This window comes from Coturnix japonica, chromosome 5, assembly GCF_001577835.2.
Source record: "Coturnix japonica isolate 7356 chromosome 5, Coturnix japonica 2.1, whole genome shotgun sequence".
NCBI classification, from domain to species: Eukaryota; Metazoa; Chordata; class Aves; order Galliformes; family Phasianidae; genus Coturnix; species Coturnix japonica.
In genome coordinates, this window is record NC_029520.1 from 37,094,450 (window position 1) to 37,114,862 (window position 20,413).

The 20,413-nt window shown below is 37.8% G+C and overlaps 1 protein-coding gene across 2 annotated transcripts in view; it reads right to left on the reverse strand.

Moving 5' to 3' along the window:
- Positions 1 to 476: 476 nt before the first annotated feature.
- Positions 477 to 20,413, reverse strand: part of STON2 (stonin 2) — a 67,892-nt gene continuing 47,955 nt past the window's right edge. Inside the window, exons 5-7 of one of the 2 annotated variants that reach the window (XM_015865118.2) lie at positions 10,593 to 12,428; positions 6,328 to 6,530; positions 477 to 5,257 (exon numbers count right to left, since the gene is read on the reverse strand). In XM_015865118.2, the coding sequence (XP_015720604.1) occupies positions 5,174 to 5,257; positions 6,328 to 6,530; positions 10,593 to 12,428 (2,123 nt within the window). In that variant the 3' untranslated portion in view covers positions 477 to 5,173. The remainder of the gene's footprint in view (positions 5,258 to 6,327; positions 6,531 to 10,592; positions 12,429 to 20,413) is intronic. The other variant, XM_015865117.2, reaches the window with a different exon arrangement.

Here is a 20,413-nt window from a genome sequence, read left to right on the forward strand (position 1 = left end):
CACTAACTGTGTGCTGTACTGAGACATACCATGGATTCAGCAAAAATCTAAGAAGCCCTTAAAATGGGTATATGTTTTTCTTCAGTCAGTGAGTCTGTCCATCTCTTCAGTCTGACTCAGGGAGTGCTTTTGAGAAAGTGACTGAGAGAAGTGGAAAAATGTATTAAATGATATACAGCTTATGCAAATTTGAAAGAAAACAGAGAATCATATCAGAGGACTCTTTAAATTGTTTTGAAGTTATCCTTGTTCTTGTTTTGCAGAAATATATTCTGGTCACAGGAAGATCCCATTTATGGCTTTATTGTTTAAGTGTAAAAGTTTAAGAGATTTGCTAAGCAGATGTTTCAATTCTCAATTACTTTGCTTTGGGACATCTTCATGGAAAATGTGGGATTCTCTCCTATGATCTGTTGAAAGGTTCAAGCTCTAGACCTGATTCATTTTGTTTGCAGTCTATCTTTCAGTGTAGGTGATCAAATCTATTCAAAAGACTTTATTTTCTTCCTCCAAATTTAAGAAGATTGGTATCAAGTTATCAGGACACATAGCACATGCTACATACAATTTCAGATTCAGAGTGAAAATGTGGATATGCTGTTTCATCTTAACATTTATTTAAGTTTTCCCATAGTTTAAACAAAACATTACATCCCATTTCAACCCATAAAATCAAAAGGAAAAAACAAAAACAAAAACACCACTTCTATAACATTAACCAGTGTATAGACTTTCTCATTTTACAGAACAAAAAGGTGGGAACATGTTACAAAATAATTATCAAACCAATCAATGTCAATAGTGCAAAGAATGGACTGCAAGTAGTGGGAGAGAGGGAGAGAAAGAAGGACGGATAGTTGGATGGATGGGTAGATGGCTGAACAAAACAAAAAGGCTAGGATCAATGACAATGTCCTGTCTCAGACACCTCATGATGTAGAAATAATTTCAATGGCAGAAGAGGGCAAGTACTTCATCAATAAGTAATATGCATTCTACACTGACCAGTTCTGGACATGAGTACGGCTGTAAAAATAAGTTGCCAAGAATTACAGAAAGGAATTTTTCAAGCTTTTGAGCAGAAGTGACCTATCAGGCCCTTGATTATTCAAGGACAGAAGGAAATTACTAAGTTTCATACAAGCAACAGACAGAATAATTACCTCAGGTTGAACTTAGTATACCTTTTCTTGCTGGTCTTTTGCAAGAAACTGCTCTCAGTTCTGAAGGGTGAATGACCAAGAGAAAAAAGAGGAATCATGGACAGGTACACTAACAGGACTTGGGTGTCTTGCCAAGTAAATATGTCAGCCAGCAACCCACCAGGAAAGGTAAATTATTTCTGTGATGTTTCTTATGATACTGTTGCAATGATGAAACTACAATTTGTCTCCTTCAGAGGATGACTAAATTTGAGTCTAAATAAAATTAAAGGACAAAAATATCATTGGTTAGTTACAGCATTTCTCAGCTGAATTCACCCATTTTCCTTTGCTAACGGAATATGCATATAGTTAATAAATTCAAGAGGATTTCACTAAAATTAGCTCAGCTGCCCGGAGATGATCTTCATTTTTACCCCCTGTGATCAAAGACTGATTCAGCTAATTTTTCTAGGCAAAATTCCCTGCAATACCTCAAGTACCACAGCACAAAATGAAGCAAAGTCATAATGAAAAATAGGCAGTTCAAAGTGGGAATAGTTTCAGGGAGTAAATTTATGCTTACCTTGAAGGCACATTTCCTGCATGGAACATTTTAGTACTACAAAGCTTTCAAATAGACCAAAGACAGTGATTATATCTTTATCAAAAGGACTGTTACACTGAAAATATTTAAAGAAATTCTTCCCTAAGTTTAAAAAAAATAAAATTGCTCTACAGGCCTATCTTATATTTAGTAATTTCTGCTACTCTAAAATGGATGAAACCCTCAGTTCTTTTCCCCTCACCTCCAACAGCAGTCTGTCTAAATTACTGCTGTACCCCTACAGTTCACATACATGAAATTCATATGTTGAAGAATTAGCACAGCTTAATTAAGCAAGAACGGTGACAGCCTCAACAATGGCACTTAGGAGCTCAGTGTTCAGATGCTCAGTGCTTATCACAGAATCACAGAATGACCTGGGTTGGAAGGGACATCAAGGATCATGAAGTTCCAACCCCCCTGCTGGGCAGGGCCACCAAACTTCCACAATTACTAGATCAGGTTGCCCAGGGCCTCATCCAACCTGGTCTTGAACACCTCCAAAGATGGGGTATCCGCAACCTCCCTGGGCAGCCTTATAATGGGTCCAGATTGGAAAGATCTTTGAGTGGTGCTACTTGATGATACCAACATTATATTTTCTGAAGATTTTGGTTGTTAGTGCTCTTTCAAAAAATCAAACTAATTATACTAGTGTTTCAATGGGAACTGTGATCACAAATAGGATCTTTTGAAACTCTGTGTGAGGATTTCACATCTCAAAAATTCATACTCTAGAAAATCCAGTGCCAAGAACGTCACAAAGATGTGCTCCAGAGATCAAAATGGACTAAATAGCTTTTTTACAAACCTCAACACTCCACCAGTTTTGGCTGCATAACACCTGCAGACTTGGAAGAGATTCTTCTGTCATTCAACTAACTATGGAAGAGAGATTAGCTTCAGGCCCATACTCTTGTTTTCAATCATTAACTTTTAATTTAAAAAAATAAATAAATAATCAGTGATGAAGAAGTAGAGAAATGAAGTAAATCCAGAATACTCTGATATGTCAATTTTTCAGTTTTCAGGGACTGAAATAGTTTATGGTGAAAGTATGACACAGACTGAACAGATTGGTAAGTGAAAATGATTTTTGTTTCCCCCCCTTTCATTAAAGAATACAACGTATTTTTTCTTATTTGCTATTGCATGTTTGTATTTTCAAGGGATGGGGGGAAAATGAAGAAATTCAGAAGCTGAGTGTCTGAATGCAGTTAATCCACAAAACACCTCACACTTTCTCAGTGACATCTCAGAACACATTCAATTTCAACTTGCTGGGTTTCTCGCTGGTCATTTTCAGAAACTGCACACTGGGAGCTACTGTAAAAAACCAGGAAAAATACCTGGAAGTTCTTCAAAGGACTTTGAAACATAAAGCAGTAACAGAGCTGAGAATCAGTCATGAATTCAGCTCCATGCTGCCAGATATTTTACAACCTATATACATTGTTATTTAATAAATAATTATTGACACTTTATCAGTAATTTTCATCCATGGATCTCCAAATGCTTTGTGAAATTTAATACCATTCTTCCCTTTATAGAGAGATGATTGAAAATTTAGTATTAACTGGTATGCTCAGAGAAGCTCTTTGGGCTTCAGTAAGATTACACACTTATTATTAAGAAGTCCTAAGAGGAGTGAGATTTGATATATTTACAGCAGTGTACATTTGCCAGAGGTTGTGTGGCAACATGGCTGTGTAAATATTTATCACTACGCATTATAAAAAAAAAAAAAAAAAAAAAGGCACAAAAAAGCATTTAGAAGTTCCCTACAGTTTGTTTTATATTCTACCACTGCCAGTTATGGGGTCAGTATAATTAATTGCATGCTTTATTCGGAACCTTAACAGCAGTGATTTTTATTGGAGTCATACTGGAAGTAGTAAACCATGAGTGAATATTAATTTTCTGTTATATGAAATGTAAAATAAAATAAACCTACAAAATTATAAAGAAGCTTTCATTTTAATTCATTCAAATACACTGCCAAGGCTTTCCAAATCTGTGATTTTAAAGTCAGTAGTAATCTTTCAAAAGATAAATTATTTAATAAATTACTTTTTTTTTTTTTTTTTTTTTAACATTAAAAATTACCTTGAGACAAAATATTATGGAAGCCATGGAAACAGATATAAAAAGTAATTTGTTCTGAACACTGTTTTCTTTTCTGAAAAAATACATGAAGGAGTGATTGTTGCCTTCTGCATTTCTTTCTTTCTTTCCAGAAAGGAGGTTTGAAACTTGCTTCTACTTTCAGTAAACTGGAGGTCAAGAAGCCTCCATGATGGAAGCCTGTTTCTAATTTTTGAGAAAAGATTTTGGGTCTCAGTTAGCTGGGATTTTACAAAGATAGCTGCAGAAAAATTACTTATGCTGTAGGTTAAAGATAGAAAATGAAAGCAATATTGTGCGGCAAACAAGGATAGTCTTCCAAGGAGTTTGGGGAAGGCAAAAAACTCTCTTAATACTGTTCTCACATTTTTTATAACCATCTGCCTTATCCTTTCAAGAAATCATAACATAAAATAAAAAAATAACCCAATGTATTTCCCTTAATTATCTTTCTATTTAGGAATGATCTAATTTTAGAAAACTCCCTTCAGTATAATCTCTACTATAACACACTCCCTGTTACTAGCAGCTGTAACCCCGTTCAGTCAAAATAACAGGACAGCCCTGACTAGCACATGAAAATTCTAAGAAACTGCAGGAAGTTTCTTACATACTGTCTATAACCCATGAAAATGTGAACAGTGACAGCACAGTTCAGAGAACAAGGCAGGAAAGGATAAACAGAAAAATGGTTACATGTTTAGCTATGTTGCCAATAGTTTGTTTGCTTGATGTTTACTATGTTTAACATGTAGAGTTTGTTGATTCTCCATGATTCTCAGGGTTTTCAATTTGTTGATGACTTCAGAAATGAAACTTGTTTCATTTCACGGTTTCACTTGATGCTCCCTCAGTTTTATTTGGTAGTTCAGAAGGAAGTGAATCTGCTGATGACCAAACCAAGCAACATACAGGAAAAACGCGATTGCAGGAGGGCAAGATTGTGAGATGAAGAGTGCTTTCAGATTTGGCTGTGATGGTGGCATGTTCAGTGCAGAACCCAGATGGTGAAGAAGCACAAAAGGCAGGCTTGACTATAAAGCAACTCATTCTGTCAATACACCAAATGCATTGGTGATAAGTACTTTAATTGTTCCAGCCAATGGGTCCACTCCAAACAAATTACTGGTGACCTTCTTCTCAAGACACAGATAATTACAGGAAAAATAAAACTCTTCAAAGCATTATTTTAAAAGTAATACTCCATACTTTCAAAAGACAAATACCAAAATATTTAAGTCCTTTCTTCCAAGTCTGTTAGTTTGACCACACCTCTTGGGACCTGAGCACTGATATTCCTTCACTGTATGGAACATTCACTGAGATTTGCAGTATCTTCTCCCTTCAGATCCTCACTCAAGCTTTTTTTCTGCTCTATTTCTACCTGGCAGAGGAAAAAGAACAGTGATAATGAGAATAAATCAATAAATTTAAAACACCTTAGTGTTCATTCCTCAGATGATGCAAATCTTAGTAAAATGAGAGGATAGTAAAGAGTAATAGATGGAGGAGGGAAATATAGATTTGATTTACTGTGTTTCAAGTCAAATCCAAACAATTTTATGATTCAATGGTGTCATAACAGTTTCTGGAAGAAAAAAGATCATGAAGAGAATTGGTCTCATTTTTCATTCATCCCCAGCCCCATCTGTATTTTGTATCCAAATCCAGAACCAAACCTGCAGAGTATAGGTGGCTTTTTACATGACAGCAGAAGACTAGTCTCAGTTTCAAACTCTGCAAAGCAACTGATGAAAGCAAAGAGATTCATTTGCAAAAGGCACGCCGATATCTTTTTTCTAAATTTCAATTCCTCCAAAAATTCAGGGACAATCAAATGTTCAATTCTTAGAAGGGATAGTTAGGAAGATCAAATATAATCTCTGGGGAATTTCAGATACTACTAAAAATGTAATAACATTTCACATTAAAAATATTTGCCACAAGAATCTTTTCAGTATCTATCATCATTGCTCTTGCAATCATTGCAGGTAGAATGCCTATTTGTCTGCTGAGTGATCATCTACCATGCAAGTCTGTCATACTGAGATTCTTGGCAGGTATACATATTGTGTATTTTCCCATCTGTTCATCTCCTTAGGGCAGGCAGAAAAAAAAACTATAAGCACAGAAGCAATGTGATCCTTTTGTCTGCAGTAGTACTCCCACTTTAAAACTCCCACTATAGAAAAAGTCCCTGTTCACACTCCTAGTTTATCAGCTTCTCCCCAGGAACTGGTTGTATGCATGCTCTTCCACAAAGTCACTGTAAGCACAGTGTATATTTTCACTGAGCCATAAAACACAGCTTGTCTGCCATGAATCTGCAGGCTGCATGTGGGGAGCCACTGTACAGAGCTTGACATGTATCAAATTCCCATTTGTTTGTCTACACTTTTCAAGACAATAAATTATGTGAAGTAACCATGGTGACTGACAAATGCTCATTTTTACCTTGTAACTGTAGTGTGCTGAATAGTTGACCCACTTTCTCACACCAGTCTTGTCCTCAACAGAGATGGACCGAACAGTGGCTTTGGATGCAGAAGTAGTGGGCATGTCAAATTCCACATCTACGTGGCGAACAAAACTGGAAGGCACTTCCCGGTCAGAGCCAAGCTCTAGGTGACAGAAGAAGCAGTGTGGATGGCCAGAAGCTTAAAAAAGAGAGCAAACAGACATGAAAGCTGTCTTGCTTTGTTGAAAGAAGATTGCATCTAAGTAAAAGCAACATCGTGAAACAGCAAGAAACTGAGAATCTGCCTGGGTGAACTACTTTGCATCAAATGTCAGGATCTTATCTGTTTCAATGCTCCATATGCTGGAGTTTCAGTTCAGTTTAATTAGTCAGAGTAAATAAATTAAATGAACTGCAAAACAAATGACTGTCAATCAGTCTAATTTGCTTTTAGTGGGTTATAAATCAACCACTGTAGGTAAGGATATTTTCCCTCTTCTTATTACCTCAGTCTATGTAACATGTTAAGAACACTGTGGAATATCCCTCTAAAATATGCGCTGACAGTAAGTAAAGGCATATTTGGCAGATATTTCATAGTTATTTTTGAAATGATTATCCCCATTTATTTTGAAAGCAAACATATTGGATAACATTAAACTTTCCTGGGTTCAAAAAGCATATTTGTGCACATCTTGGAAGTAATAATGTATTCATCATTCTTAACCATCCACTAGATAGCCAGTCATTAAAGATGGAAAGGTGAGAAACCAGTCATCAGTAACTGATCAATAACTGTCATTAGTAACTGATAACTTTTGCTATTATATTCTTCCCTTTGCTTTGCTGGACAGCAGAAATGTTTAAAAAAATGAAGTAGGAACTGCTAGCTAAGTTAAGTTGGCTGCATTTCTGACTGTTACAAACCCCCTAAGCTCTTGAGCAAGCCATTTAGGTTCTGTGCCTCAGTTTCTCTATCTGCAGAATGAACATTCACAGCCACTTTGGGATTTCTGACTGAAGGGATCCCATTATAAATTTGTTTTATAAAAAACAAAACAAAACAAAAAAAAGAAAACAAATCCCAAGCTCAGTAAATAATATTCCCCTCCCAGTGCAAAGCACAGCAGCCCTAGTTCTGATAACTGCTAGATATGGCCTAGACTGCATTTTCTCCTAACTTCATTTTCTGGAATGACTGAACAATTTGAGCAGAAATTCAGTTTAAAATTTTCCCCAAACTTAGCATATAATATTTCAGCCTACATTGTTAACCTGTAGCAGAATTGGACACAAGGCTCCGAAGTGCAGAATGTCCAGTGTCCTTAATAAGAGGGCTGATTATAGGAAAGCTGATCAAGGCAGAGAGCCTTCAGAAAAGCTTACAGTTGTAGTTCAGTGTTAGAAACAACCTGATTCCATGAAATATTTAGCTTTGCTGAATTAGTTCAAATAGTAAGAAATATCTGAATTTTTAAAAATTATCATTAACACTTTAACTCCCAGTGCACTACGTGATGTTATGATGTGGAACACCAGTAACCAAAAATCATAAAACCATGACATTCAATTTACAATGTAATTATTCAATTATTTAATTTCTTCCATCAGGAATACCAACTACTAGAAAGGACCATGCACAACGCTGAGACAAATACAGAAGTTATTAATGTAAATCAGATCAGCATGGTAGACAACCAAGCAAACAGATTATGAGAGCAACTCCTCCTCCAAAAGAAATATTGAGTACATCAGTGTTCATTAGTAACCTGAGGCACACAATGGACAACTTCTGTGCACCTTGTGTGTGCTCAGCAGGCTCACTCAGAGCTACCTCTGCAACAGAAAAATGCACATTTCTAATAAAATCAGGAGGAAATCACCAGACTGATTCTCTTCTGAGCTTCCTGCTTCCTTGTGCTACTAGCATTCCATTCTGAACATTGTGGACCTCCTAATGTAATTCATGTAGACACTTGGCTTACTGTGATTGGAGGGAATCTGTTCCAAAGCCCTCTGATGTCCTAACATGTTTGCATTACAGGACTTAATTTACTGCAGAGGGTGCAGCAGGCAGCATGCTGGGGACCCTCAACCAAACTGGACCCAAGTTCAACATCCAGATCCCCACTCAGAGGCTACAGCTCTGACCCATTCCAGGAATGTTTTCCCATGACTGGTGGCTGGTGGATGTTTTCCTAACATTCTGCTGGTGGGTTAATAAAAAACAGAAACACTTGGAGCCCAGACTGCTGCATGTGAAACTCTGCAAGGCCTTTTTTTGTCAAATGCTATGACTGTGTTAGCAGTAACATTTACCAAGTTACTTTATAAATGATTTCAGAAATATGCTCAGTAAAATGCAATCCACATTAGTTTTCTAGGTCAAATTATAGTCAGAGTACACACAGTCCTTTATTTGTCATACACTTTTTGACTTCTAGTCAGAAGCAGATGCTTTGTCTACAGAATAATACAGACAGTGCTGATAAAAAGTTCCTACAGTGAGAGTGCAAAGGGCCCCATCCCATTAGGATGCACAAAGAGAAAACATTTAATTAAGACAGTGAAACCACTGAGATAACCCTTACCAAGCCATTCTGCAGCCAGTGCACAGGCAGTGAGCATAGGACAGACCCACTCTGCATCCTCAGCTCTGCAGAGCTGGCACTCAGGGCAGGGAACCACTCTTGAGTGGTTCCATGTACACTCCTCTTTGTTTGCCACGTACTCTGAGTAAGGAAAGCTGTGGAATGAGTACTGTCAAGAAATGTAAATAGCCCTTGAGAGCCAAGGTCAGAATTAAGCTACACTTAACCTATCCTGTCATCACTTTGGGATTCCCTCCCTCTCATATACCCCATGTGTCCTTGCCAAGGCAGTGCTTGCAAGGCCCTTCCTTTCTCTGAAATTACATCTGGCCTGACCGGAGGAGTGAGGACACTCTCTTCCTTTCAGGATGTAAACAAATACTACAGCACTGTGTACTGCACTGTGACACTGACAGATAGGTGCTTTGTGGCAGGGTGCCAGCAGCAGTGCTGAGTGTGATTCATTTCCCTCTGACATAGGGCATGTGTAATGAAGCCTCACACTGGGAGGGACAAGATAAAGGAAGCAAGAGCCACAGATAAACATTTTGCCTTGCAGCTGCAGTGGGTAAGAGAGCATTGCCTTGCAGGAGACAACAGAGCCAGGAGTTCTGCTTCTTCTCCTGGTTTGCTACAGGCATCTTCCATGATTGTGTTAAAGTCTGGGGGCTTACGTTTTCCCAGCTGAAACATTGGTATGGTGTGATGAGATCTTTGGAAAGGAGATGCCACAGAAGGCCCAGTTTCACAGGATCTCATTCCCAGAGCTTATACAGATGGCATAGTGAGATTTCCCTCACAAGCAGGCTGTTGCTCATATACAGACCGAAGTTAATTTTTCACTGCAATATTTCATAAGTTCCCAAGCTCTCTCTCTTATGTCCTATACTACAGAATACAAGGAGTCCTCATTTTTGTCTGTGATATCCCTCCAAATGTATAACCTATGGTGTAACATGGTGTTCCTGGGCTGAAATGTGATCCAAAAGCTTAGAAAACACAGATCAAAGTTTTGCTAACACTGCAGCCTAAACTTGGGATAAACAACTATACTTAGAAAGTGTTAGATCCGGTCCAACACTGAACTTTTTTTCAGGAAACACCAAACACTGAAACCCATGCAGTCTCACAGCTGCATTACTACAGCATCAATACTAAAAAATATACACATATTTTAAAAAGTCTAAGTGAGAAAAATCAAGAAGTAGTAAGCAGTAATTGGCCAGTAAGTTTGCATGGCAATGGTGATGAATGGAAATGAATGAAATACAAATCACATGTGTTAGAACTACAGCACATGACTTGTTATTCAGTCATGTAGCACAGTATCTTGCCTTTGGAAGTCAACTGAGACAGCCTTGCTTCCAATGACAGTGCTAAACACACGGAGGTGTTTGATGCAGAAATTCCATAGTGCACTCATAAAACTGAGAAAGAAGGCATATTTTTGCATCTGGAAAGCCCCAATTGGTTTTTATCATTACCAGTGTTGGCAAGATAATTAAAACTACTGCAATGAAGGGCAGATAAATGCTGTGTGTAACCATCTGATGTCCTTCAGTACACTGCAAAGAGTTATTTATCTCACCATGTAAATGCGGTATTTCCTATCTTCCAAAACACATAACTTATTTAAGTTTACTCCTGTAGAGATGGTATGCACAACTCACCTGAGTTTTTGTCAGGCAGTCGGTTTATTCTCCATACAATGGAATTAAAGGCATGCTCATATTTGGCAGTTCCCAAAGTAACTCTCATGACTGGCTCAGAACCAGACAGACTAGTTGATCCAAAAGTAGCCCCCTTGTTCACCTTGGCTTTCAAAGATTTCTCCCCCAGGACACTTTCCCGGCGGAAGTTCTTGACCCACTCATTTGGCACTGGGTAGCGGATCATAACATTTTCACAAGGGACCTGAGTTAAAGGGTCACGATTAGAAGAGAAAGCAGTGGACATCATCAGCCAGCTCTGCACCTCCACTTCAGCACCATTGATGCTGGCTGCAGTCCTCAGTGTGAAAGGCAAAGTTTTCTCAGCAAAAACAGTTCTGAATCTCATCAGTTCAAATCGGCAAGCATCCAAGGGGTTAAACAGGATAATACGAGAGTTATTAAACATGTCCTCATCCACACATGAATGGAACCGACAGCTGTATAATTTAATCCACTTTGTGGTAGTAGTGGGCATAATGTCTTGCCTTGCAACTATTTCATTCCCTTTGATTAGGATATCGTTAAGGCCCAGTCTGCATTCTGCCAGGCCTGAAAGGAAGCTGAGAACATATATATGGGTCAGCACACTGTGCTGGAGAATCACACTGTCTCCTTTGGCTAAAATGCCATGAAACTCATCCCTGACATCAACAGTGATTTCTTCTTCTTGATAGTTTAGTCCCACTGTGCTCAGATCTGTTGATGAGGTTGGCAAGTTCATCAGTGTGTCTTGCACAGCACTGATGAAGCTTAGGAAGTCCTGATAATCTGTAGTCCCAAGTTTGATGATTTGCTCTCTCTCTGCTGTGTGAGCAATGGCTGGTTTCGGCTGATACTTCTTCTTCTCCTTGTAGGTTGTGCGATCCAACCGCACACTGTGTATCCTTCCATTCTCATCGTAGTTCTGGAGTTTGCGCTCTGAAATCTCATGATTGATTTCAAGTTTGAATTCACGGAAAGGTTTCTCCAGTCCTTTCTCGTAGAAAAGCTGAATGTATCCACTATCAGTCAGCTTCACGTATATTGGTCCCCAGTGCCTGGATGACATAATATTCTTCTTCTCTGGGATTCTGAGCATCATTGGCCATCCATCCTTTGGCTGAGATGGTGCCAGGTTAAATAAAGTGGCATCTGGATCATATGGCATTGTTGGGTCATCATCAGGCAAGGTAGGGCTGCTCACATAATCTGGGTCTCCAATCTGGAGTTGCTTCAACTGTTCCACAGCATCTGCATGAGTTACACTTTTGTGTGCTGCCGGGAAACTGATGGTATCGGATTCATGATGGAGAATAATGAGGGAATCTCTTTGGCTTTTGCTTGGAGCAGTGGAAACAGAAGAGCTTTTGGAACGCCTGTCTCGCTCCTCAAAGAATGAACTGAATGGATTAATAGGTGAGGGTTGGACATCTCGAAGAGACTCATCCAAAAAAGGATTAGTAGCACTCCATGGTGGTGTTTCAAGAGAAGGCAACTTGGTTAAAGAGGATAGATCCAGTTTTTGAATTTTGGAGAGGTCACCCAATGTGCTTTTGGGGCGTTCTCTTTTCTTAAATGATGCAGTGAGGTTAGAGTTAACATCTGGAGCCTGTGTTTCTGGAGGTGAGGTGTCTGTTTTCAAAGGAGAAAGGTTCTGTGGTGAACAACTGATTTCATTGTCATCAAAAGTCACCCAGCTGGGAAAGCGAACTGTGGTTGGGGCAGCAGAATGCCCATTCATGGAGGTGTTGTTCAGCTGCCAGTTGACAGCCTCCATATCTACCTCTTCATCTTCTTGGAAAGACGAGGAACTGTCTTAAAAAAAAAAAAAAAAAGAGGGGAGGGGAGGAAATTTCAGCTAATTATTCTGAAATTATCTAGTTCTCTGCACTAAAAGAAAAGCACTGTCTGCACAATAGCATGCTCAGGAAAGGCCTATTCACGCGCTGTGTGAGAAAGATAGAAGAAACTTGGACAACATTCTGAAGAACATGGGAAGAATTAACAAAGAAATAGATACAGACACTTTTAAATAGGCAGTTGAACAACAAAAAAGGGAAGCAGGAAGAAGTACAGAGGTAATGACAGCAATGATTGTATCTCTTAGCTCTGATTCCAACATAATGAGCTAAGAAAAAAAAAAGGTACCATAAAAGGTGCTTAGGTGGCATTTTTATCCTAGCTGTGTTTAGAAGAGGTGCTTTGTAGCTTACAGGGTGGGAAACTATCTTTCAATCCAGAGATGTCTGAAAAATCTCTTGGAGAATCTCTGGTCTAGGAATGTACATTTGGATAAAGAAAAATATATTTTTGGCTTGTATTATGGGAGCTGTCCTCAAACCTCTGCCAGAACAGGGCTCCCTTGACCACTCTCTCTTGACTCTGCCAAGACATTTCCCCAGAAGCCAGCACTGTACTGTGCTATTTCAATCCCAGCTCTTTCTGGAGGAAATAGCTACAACAGTAATAAGGTGTTTTCCAAAATGAGCATCATTTTTTTCAGCATGCAGAGATTACAGGGTTTTCTTCCCACTGTGCTGATGAATGAAAGTATTAAATTAAAATCTGTGGTTTGCCCTGCATATCATACAGAAAGGCTAACATTTGTGCCTTTTACTTCTAATAAATATACAAATCATGCTTTATATAACACACAGTTCTTCAGCAAAAGCAGAAAAGTGACTGTAAAATGTAGCACTTCAGTATGGCTGTACATCTCTGATGTGAACTTATTTTACAGTAACAACAAAAATAAAATATTTAAGTCCATATTCCAATTGCTACCAGTTACCAAAATAGATAAGCTTAATTCTCATTCAACTACAATAGACAATTTGAATTTTTATTCCACCTCAACTCAGAATATGAAATAAGGAATGTTCATGTTAGCCAAAGTCCTGACAGTAGCTTGTTATAATGCTTTGGATTACTCGATTTTTGCACCTTTCATCACTGTATCAAGTTCACCCAACTCTTTGATCTAAGGATAAAATGCATTATGTAAGTTCTACAGGTTACTGAAATTGAGTATTTTATATAAAGTGGAATGAAACCTCTTTCAAGCCACTGCAAAAACAAAGTAATAACAAGAAAAGACATCTTTTTCAGACTACTCATTCATTAGAAAGTGTTCCACTCCTTGGAAAAGAAGTGGCACTACCTCAATTTCTCCGATTTTCATCTCTATCCTATCCTTTCACTTCCATCGTTGCACAATGTCTGCCTGTAGTCCCTGCTACTGGTTGCACCACCAGGTATAGTAATGGGTCCTATATACAATAGTTTTGCCAGAAGACTACAAATAGATCTGTGAATTAAACAAACAAACAAACAGATTATTATCCACACCCACATCCTTAAGAAACAATTAAAAAAAAAGACAAAACACCCAGACAAATCTGATCCTCCAGTCCATACTAACACCCTCTACACTGTCTCATGTTTTCCCAATATTTCGGTCAGTAAGCATCTAATTCCCAGAAGAAAGCAAAAGCAATGGACGGATGTAATAAAAAACTCTGTTTTTATGGTATTTCTTGGAAAATATTCATTCCTTCTTGGACTTCTAATAGTCCCATGATAAGAACATCACAGTTTCTCATGAACATGACTCTTGTCTGCTTACAGTTATAATTTTTTATTTTCCTGTATTTTAGCTTTAGAATTGCAGAAACCAAGCATTACTCCAAAAGCAAAGTATTAGCACTTATGGCAAATTTTAAAGGGGCAGATGAGCCAGAATCCTTTAGAGCTCATATAAAAACCAGACAGAATTCACTTTATAAAATTTCTTTCTAAACTGAAGACGTTACAAAATAAACCATTTTCTTACTTCGTGCTTGTATTAGTTGAGAAACTTAGAAATACTACTGAAGTATTAAATAAAGATGATTTTGTAAATGTAAGCATTTGTGTATCTTTATTTTTTATAGAAAAATCAATAAACTGTTATTTGAATTGATACATGAGAGTGTAAAATTAAGAAAGAGAAATAATCTTTCTTTCTCAAAGTAAATTCAAAAGTATATTCTTCTCTTGCCAAAGAACCATATGGTGAGTTCACAAATATTTGAAGATAACAAGCGTAGCTCAAGAAAGACAGTTTTTCAGCTTAGTCAGTGAGAGTATGACTAATAGCAGGGAGGATAAAAATAACAGTATGATAATGTAGCTAACTATTCAAAGAAACTTTCTGAGAATTATATGAAATAGTGTGTATATCTCAAGAGATATTCTGACTTCTGTGGAAAGAAAAATATCTCACCGTGAAAAATCCTGATGTTGCTAGGGGATAGCTTAGACAAGTATTTGAAGTTTTTCTCATCTTGACTTTTGGGGAGTTCCTCAACATAGATGACAAAGTTTAAAATGCAAGTGTCTCTCCTGGAAGCACCCTAATAAGCACCTGGGAGAGGTCACTTATGAAAACAATTCCTTAGATGAACAGCTAAGCTCATTTACTGCTTTGCTTCCGTAAGTGTTTTAAAAATTTCTTTCTAGAAAATAAAATCAAGAAGATGACTTAATGAACAGTCTTGCACCCTGAGAGTTGTTCTTGACTGAGAAGGATTCAATCTGACTTTACAAAAAAAGACTTTGATAGGTGTTTATTTAGTAGAATTAAAACATCTTTAATTTGTCTGATCTTGTCAGATTCTAATCCTAAAGGTTGCTCCAGCCTAGCTACACAACACAGCAGGAAGGAGACAAGGACAGTAGTTCTATGTCCCTATATGTATCTCCTATGCTGCTCTGCTCAAATTCTCTCACCTAAGTAGTGCCTCCAACCAGCATTGTCTGTACCTTATTACATGCATACGTGAACATCATGACCAAGCCATTAAATAATCTGGAAACTTATAATTCCTGGTGAATAATAAAATGCCATGTTTAATTGTACCATTTATTTATTTATTTATTTATTTATTTATTTATTTATTTATTTTCCACCAAAAGGCCTCCTAATGTTCTGTTGGCTTTACAAGTGTTCAGCAGCAAAATGCTTAATCATTTCTATATGATACACTGGAAAACTGTACTGTGATATAATAGACATAGAACATTTTGCTATGCAGCCACTGAAAGAAGGCTCTGGTCCTCTTTATTGTTTTGTCTTATCATTTTTCCATTTAAACTCTTTTGGCCCAAATCACCACACAGTATCACCTTACTTATGCCTGGGGGAAAGGCACACAGCCAGCTGCTAAAGGATGTTGATACCTTGCAAACTGTTTATGATAGAAACTGTGCCCCACAAGTAAGAAGATTTGAAGGTGTGACAGATCTACTGAAAAGCCAGATAAAACTACTATGTTAAAAAATATATTTGAGCAGAAGCCCAGATTTTTAAATGTCTATTTTGCCTCTTGATAGTAACTTGCTTGGAGCAAATCTAAATATTCTAAATAAAGATTCTGTCACTTACATTGAACTTTATCTGAAATGATAATGCTTATTTCACAGAGAATACAGTATGTGTGCAAATATCACATAAGCTGGACAGAAACCTATAAACTTAAATACTTCTGCTCTTTCACTGCACTTGTGAAGAGTTTCGAGTTTGCTGCATGTTATAAAAGCTAGCTTCTGCAAGCTTTCCTGTTTATCACAGCTCTGTTAATGGTAGACAATCACATGTTACTGCTGCAGACATTCTTCCAAATTTTTCTAACAATTTTGCTGATCAAGGGTACAGTAGAAAAGTACCATGGAATTTATTTACTAAAATCTGCAACTCAAACGAACCACAGCTGTCTTGCCAATGGGAAGTTAATGTTTATTTGCACAGAGAATGTCCCTGAGAAGATAACAGTTATTACCTCCATATGCTTCCTGTGTAGCTCTGCTATCAATCAGCATTGGTAGCATTTAGGGGGTACTTGGAAATGCTCTCTACCAACTTGCAGGACATTTTCTTTCCATGAGATTCAGAACAGATTCTGGAAACAGGAAAAGAGGCAGTTGCCCCTTCTCAGGTTAGAGCAATGAGGGGCAGAAAGACCCGAAACCTTTGAGAACAAACACCCAGCAAGCTGGAAGGTATGGCAGCTCTGAAAGTGATGCCTCCTATTTTATTATGCGGGCCAATAATTTGGTTCTCGAGCTTGCTGAACTGTCAGTTAAATAAGTTATATTTTTAGCTTCATGATTTACAGCACAACTAAGAGGTATTTCAGAACAATAATCACCGGCTATGTAACTGGTAGGCACAAGGTAAAGCCACTGACCTGCTTGCTGTGGTTCCCTTTCTTATTCCTCCGGCTTCCACTTAAAAGGCTTCTCAGATTATGTTGAATGGATTCATCACCATATTTTCACTATGTTTTGTCACATCCTATTGAGACAACTGTTTGAACTCAGGTACTTAAACGTAGGCTATGCAAATCAGTGATTTCACCTAGTATAGTTCTGTCCCAAATCTGCAGTGGTTCTAATACAAAATACTGAAGAGCTTGTTCCCAGCAGTGGGCTAATGAATACTAATGAATACGATTCCTGTTGCTTGGCTAACTACTGCAAATTCATCAAAAGTCCCCAAATAAGTTTAATTATCTGAAGTTTCAAAGACATTATGCCATAGAGATTCCAGTACTATTTAAAACATAATTAATTTCATCTATGCTCAGTTAACTGTATGAATCTCTAATCTTTATGAGAATTGCTATTCTTCATTTTAAATGTAAGCCATTATGCAGACACTATACTGAAGAAGAAATAGAAGCAAATTCTGTCTCAGCCTTTCACAGCTAGATTGCAGCAGACCTAATACTGCAAGCAAGCTGTTGAAAAGAACTGTCTTCCATACCCCATCCTGAAGGACTCTAGAGGTCAGCATAGTTTCTGCAAACTTTGTTGATGTTTTGACATTTTCTTATTATTCTACAAGTATAGGAACTTACAGATTTGTGGGAGGTAAAACTACCATATTTCAGGTTCCTACTGTGCTTCCTTGCTTTCAATTATTTGCCCTGTGTCTCCTTCACTGACACTGACTTGCAACTGGAGAAGGAAGAGAACATCTTCCCAGCATCTGAGCCTGACCTAACTATGAGATGTACAGGTACCAGAAATTCATTGAGCCCAGAATTCAGAGTCCTGTCATTATGTCTTCAGTAAAGAAAATGATCAAGGTATTATTATATTTACTGAGTAGCTCAACTCAAACATTTCAGATGTGGTATGAAATAACTGGAACAGTATTTCAGCAACTCAAAACCTACACAGAGATAGCTCCCCTTTTTCCAGTACAGATGTCTTTGCTGTTACCTGCTCTCAGCTATCCCTGTAGCTTAGTACAAGTTCCATACAAATCCTGCAGCCTGTAGGTAATCAGAATGGGCACATCTAGCCTTGAATCAGAATCAAATCTATAACATACCTCACACAAAACTACAGCAGATGTACCTATAGTCAGAAAATGTATTTTTCAAATATATTATTCAGGTTTTAGTCTGAAAACACTTAGAATCTGTACACTCAGAAAGAATTACAGCGAAGAATGAAATCACAGTCTATCTGGAAATCACCTAAACACTGCAGCACAGATAAGTCATATCATTTTGAAATAAAAGTGCCTGTGTGCCCAGGGCCACAGCAATCAAGACAGGTGGAGTCTCCAATTAATACATTTATCACTTCAACAGCAAATTCCGAACTAGACATAGATCGCAGGATCAGTGTCAAAGGCTTTGCTGAAGTCTAGGAAGACTATGTCAACAGCCTTTTCCTCATCTACCAGGCATGTGACTCAGTCACAGGAGATCAGGTTGGTCAAGGAGGATCTGCCTTTCATGAACCCAGGCTGGCTAAGCCTGATGCCCTGGTTGTCCTGCAGATGCAGTGTGAGCTCACTTAATCTGCAAGTCACAGAAGACCTGGTCAGAGCTTTGAGGAAATTGATAGAGCTTCAGGTAGGAATCAGATGATGACATTTTAAATTTTGGGGTTAGTTTCTCAAACTCAGGTTCATGCAAAAGGTTCTAAGGAACTGTGAAACAAATATTAACTCTGATCTTAAGGATACATTTGTATTTCCTTAAACAAGATACCAAATCAGTTTCTTCATACAGCAGAACAAAAAATTAGCTAAAAGTGCTAAGTATAAGCATTTACATTAACAATAAAACTATTTACTGATGTAGATATCTATTAGCTTAAACTTTTGGGATTCATTAGAGGAAATGAAGGTAGAAGACGGTGGTAGAAGGGTCTAACACTTTCAAGAAATAAAATAAATAGTATTCTCTGTTTTTCTGCCTTGCTGCATGAACTGAATTTATTTCAAGCCAGCATCCAACTTCCCTGAACATTTTTCCTTGATTTCCATTGTTCTCTGTCTCCTTACACAAAATCACACAGACAACTGCATTTAAAAAGGTGCTCTCCCAAAGATTTAAAATCTTTATATAAAATTGCACATGACTATTGGCTATCTCAAACTAGATAGCAAAAATTAAGTATTCTAAAAGTATAACTTTTAAAGGAGAACAAAACTTTTCTAGAGACAATAGGACACATTATGTACTCCAGGAAAAAGCATTATCTATTTATCCCTTGAAAGCAGCTTCCTTTGTGTTTTGTTTGTTAGTTTGTTTTTAAAGTTAAGAAGGTTACTTTATAGACAGAAAGTGGAGTTCTTCTCTTACATGTGAAACAGTGGTAGGGAATGACCCAAAAAAGTTTTACAGAAAGAGAGGCTTTAAAATTTAAATCATTCTGAGAAACACAGATCTAGAAAACACATGCATTTCCTTTAGCTCAGTTCATGTGCTTCCATCAGCTGGCCAGAAGGTGGTACATTAAGACTAATGTAACTTGAGGAAGTCTTTAAGATTTTTGCAAGACTTGGGTAAGACAAGATGCCTGTTTGAAGAGTTCACAGTATACATATAGTGTAATATTATTGGTGTATAACTGGGCATCATGTGAACCAAGCTGTGATCAGATCTCAGGTAAGTGGTAGAGAAAACATTTTGCAGGGAAAAAAAAAAAAAAGCTTGCTTTTTCATAAAAGTTATTTCTATTAAATAAACACAATACACTCATAAAGCAAACATCTTAGCAGCTAAGCGTACATGCATGATTCATAAACTAACACGGAACAACTTCATATCCACCCTTGAAGACACAGCATAGATACGACACATTTTTTTACCAGCAGGTCATCTAACTTCATTCTCAGCAAGGTGTGCCCTGTTCAGAGGATACTGAGACTATGACTACACCCCAGTCTTAGCCATTATTACTACCCATGGAATACTTAAGCTCCCAATTTGGCTAGTATATATGAGAAGGTGCAGAACAGAGCTGGGAAATATAAAGCCAAACCTGTTCCAGCAGACAGATCAATATGAGAATGTCAGGTTATCTGGAGAAGAACAAATCCCTCTATGCCATCTTTCATCCAAAAGGAGAAAAAAAGAAATGAGAACAGAGGAAAAGATACTCAGGACATTTTTTAAACGCAGTTCATGTCGAAGTATGTTAGCTATGATAAGTGACGACAGTTTGCCTCTGAATGTACTTTGGACTTTTGTTTATCCAGAGGTCTACTTCCCTCTCTGAGTTTAACCTCAGCAGCACATGAGAATATACGTCAGTAGTACAACTGCTGCTGAGATGAGATGGTAGAGCTCACGGAGAGATACTCCGAGAGAAATTAAAGAAAGGGAAATGCTACTGGTAGCCCAAATACATTAGTTCTTGGGATAATGTTTTGGGAAGTTTGTGGCATTTGGTAAGCTGAACAAATCCCAAGTCAGCACTAAAAATGACAGTCCCACTCCATTTTGGAGGAGTCA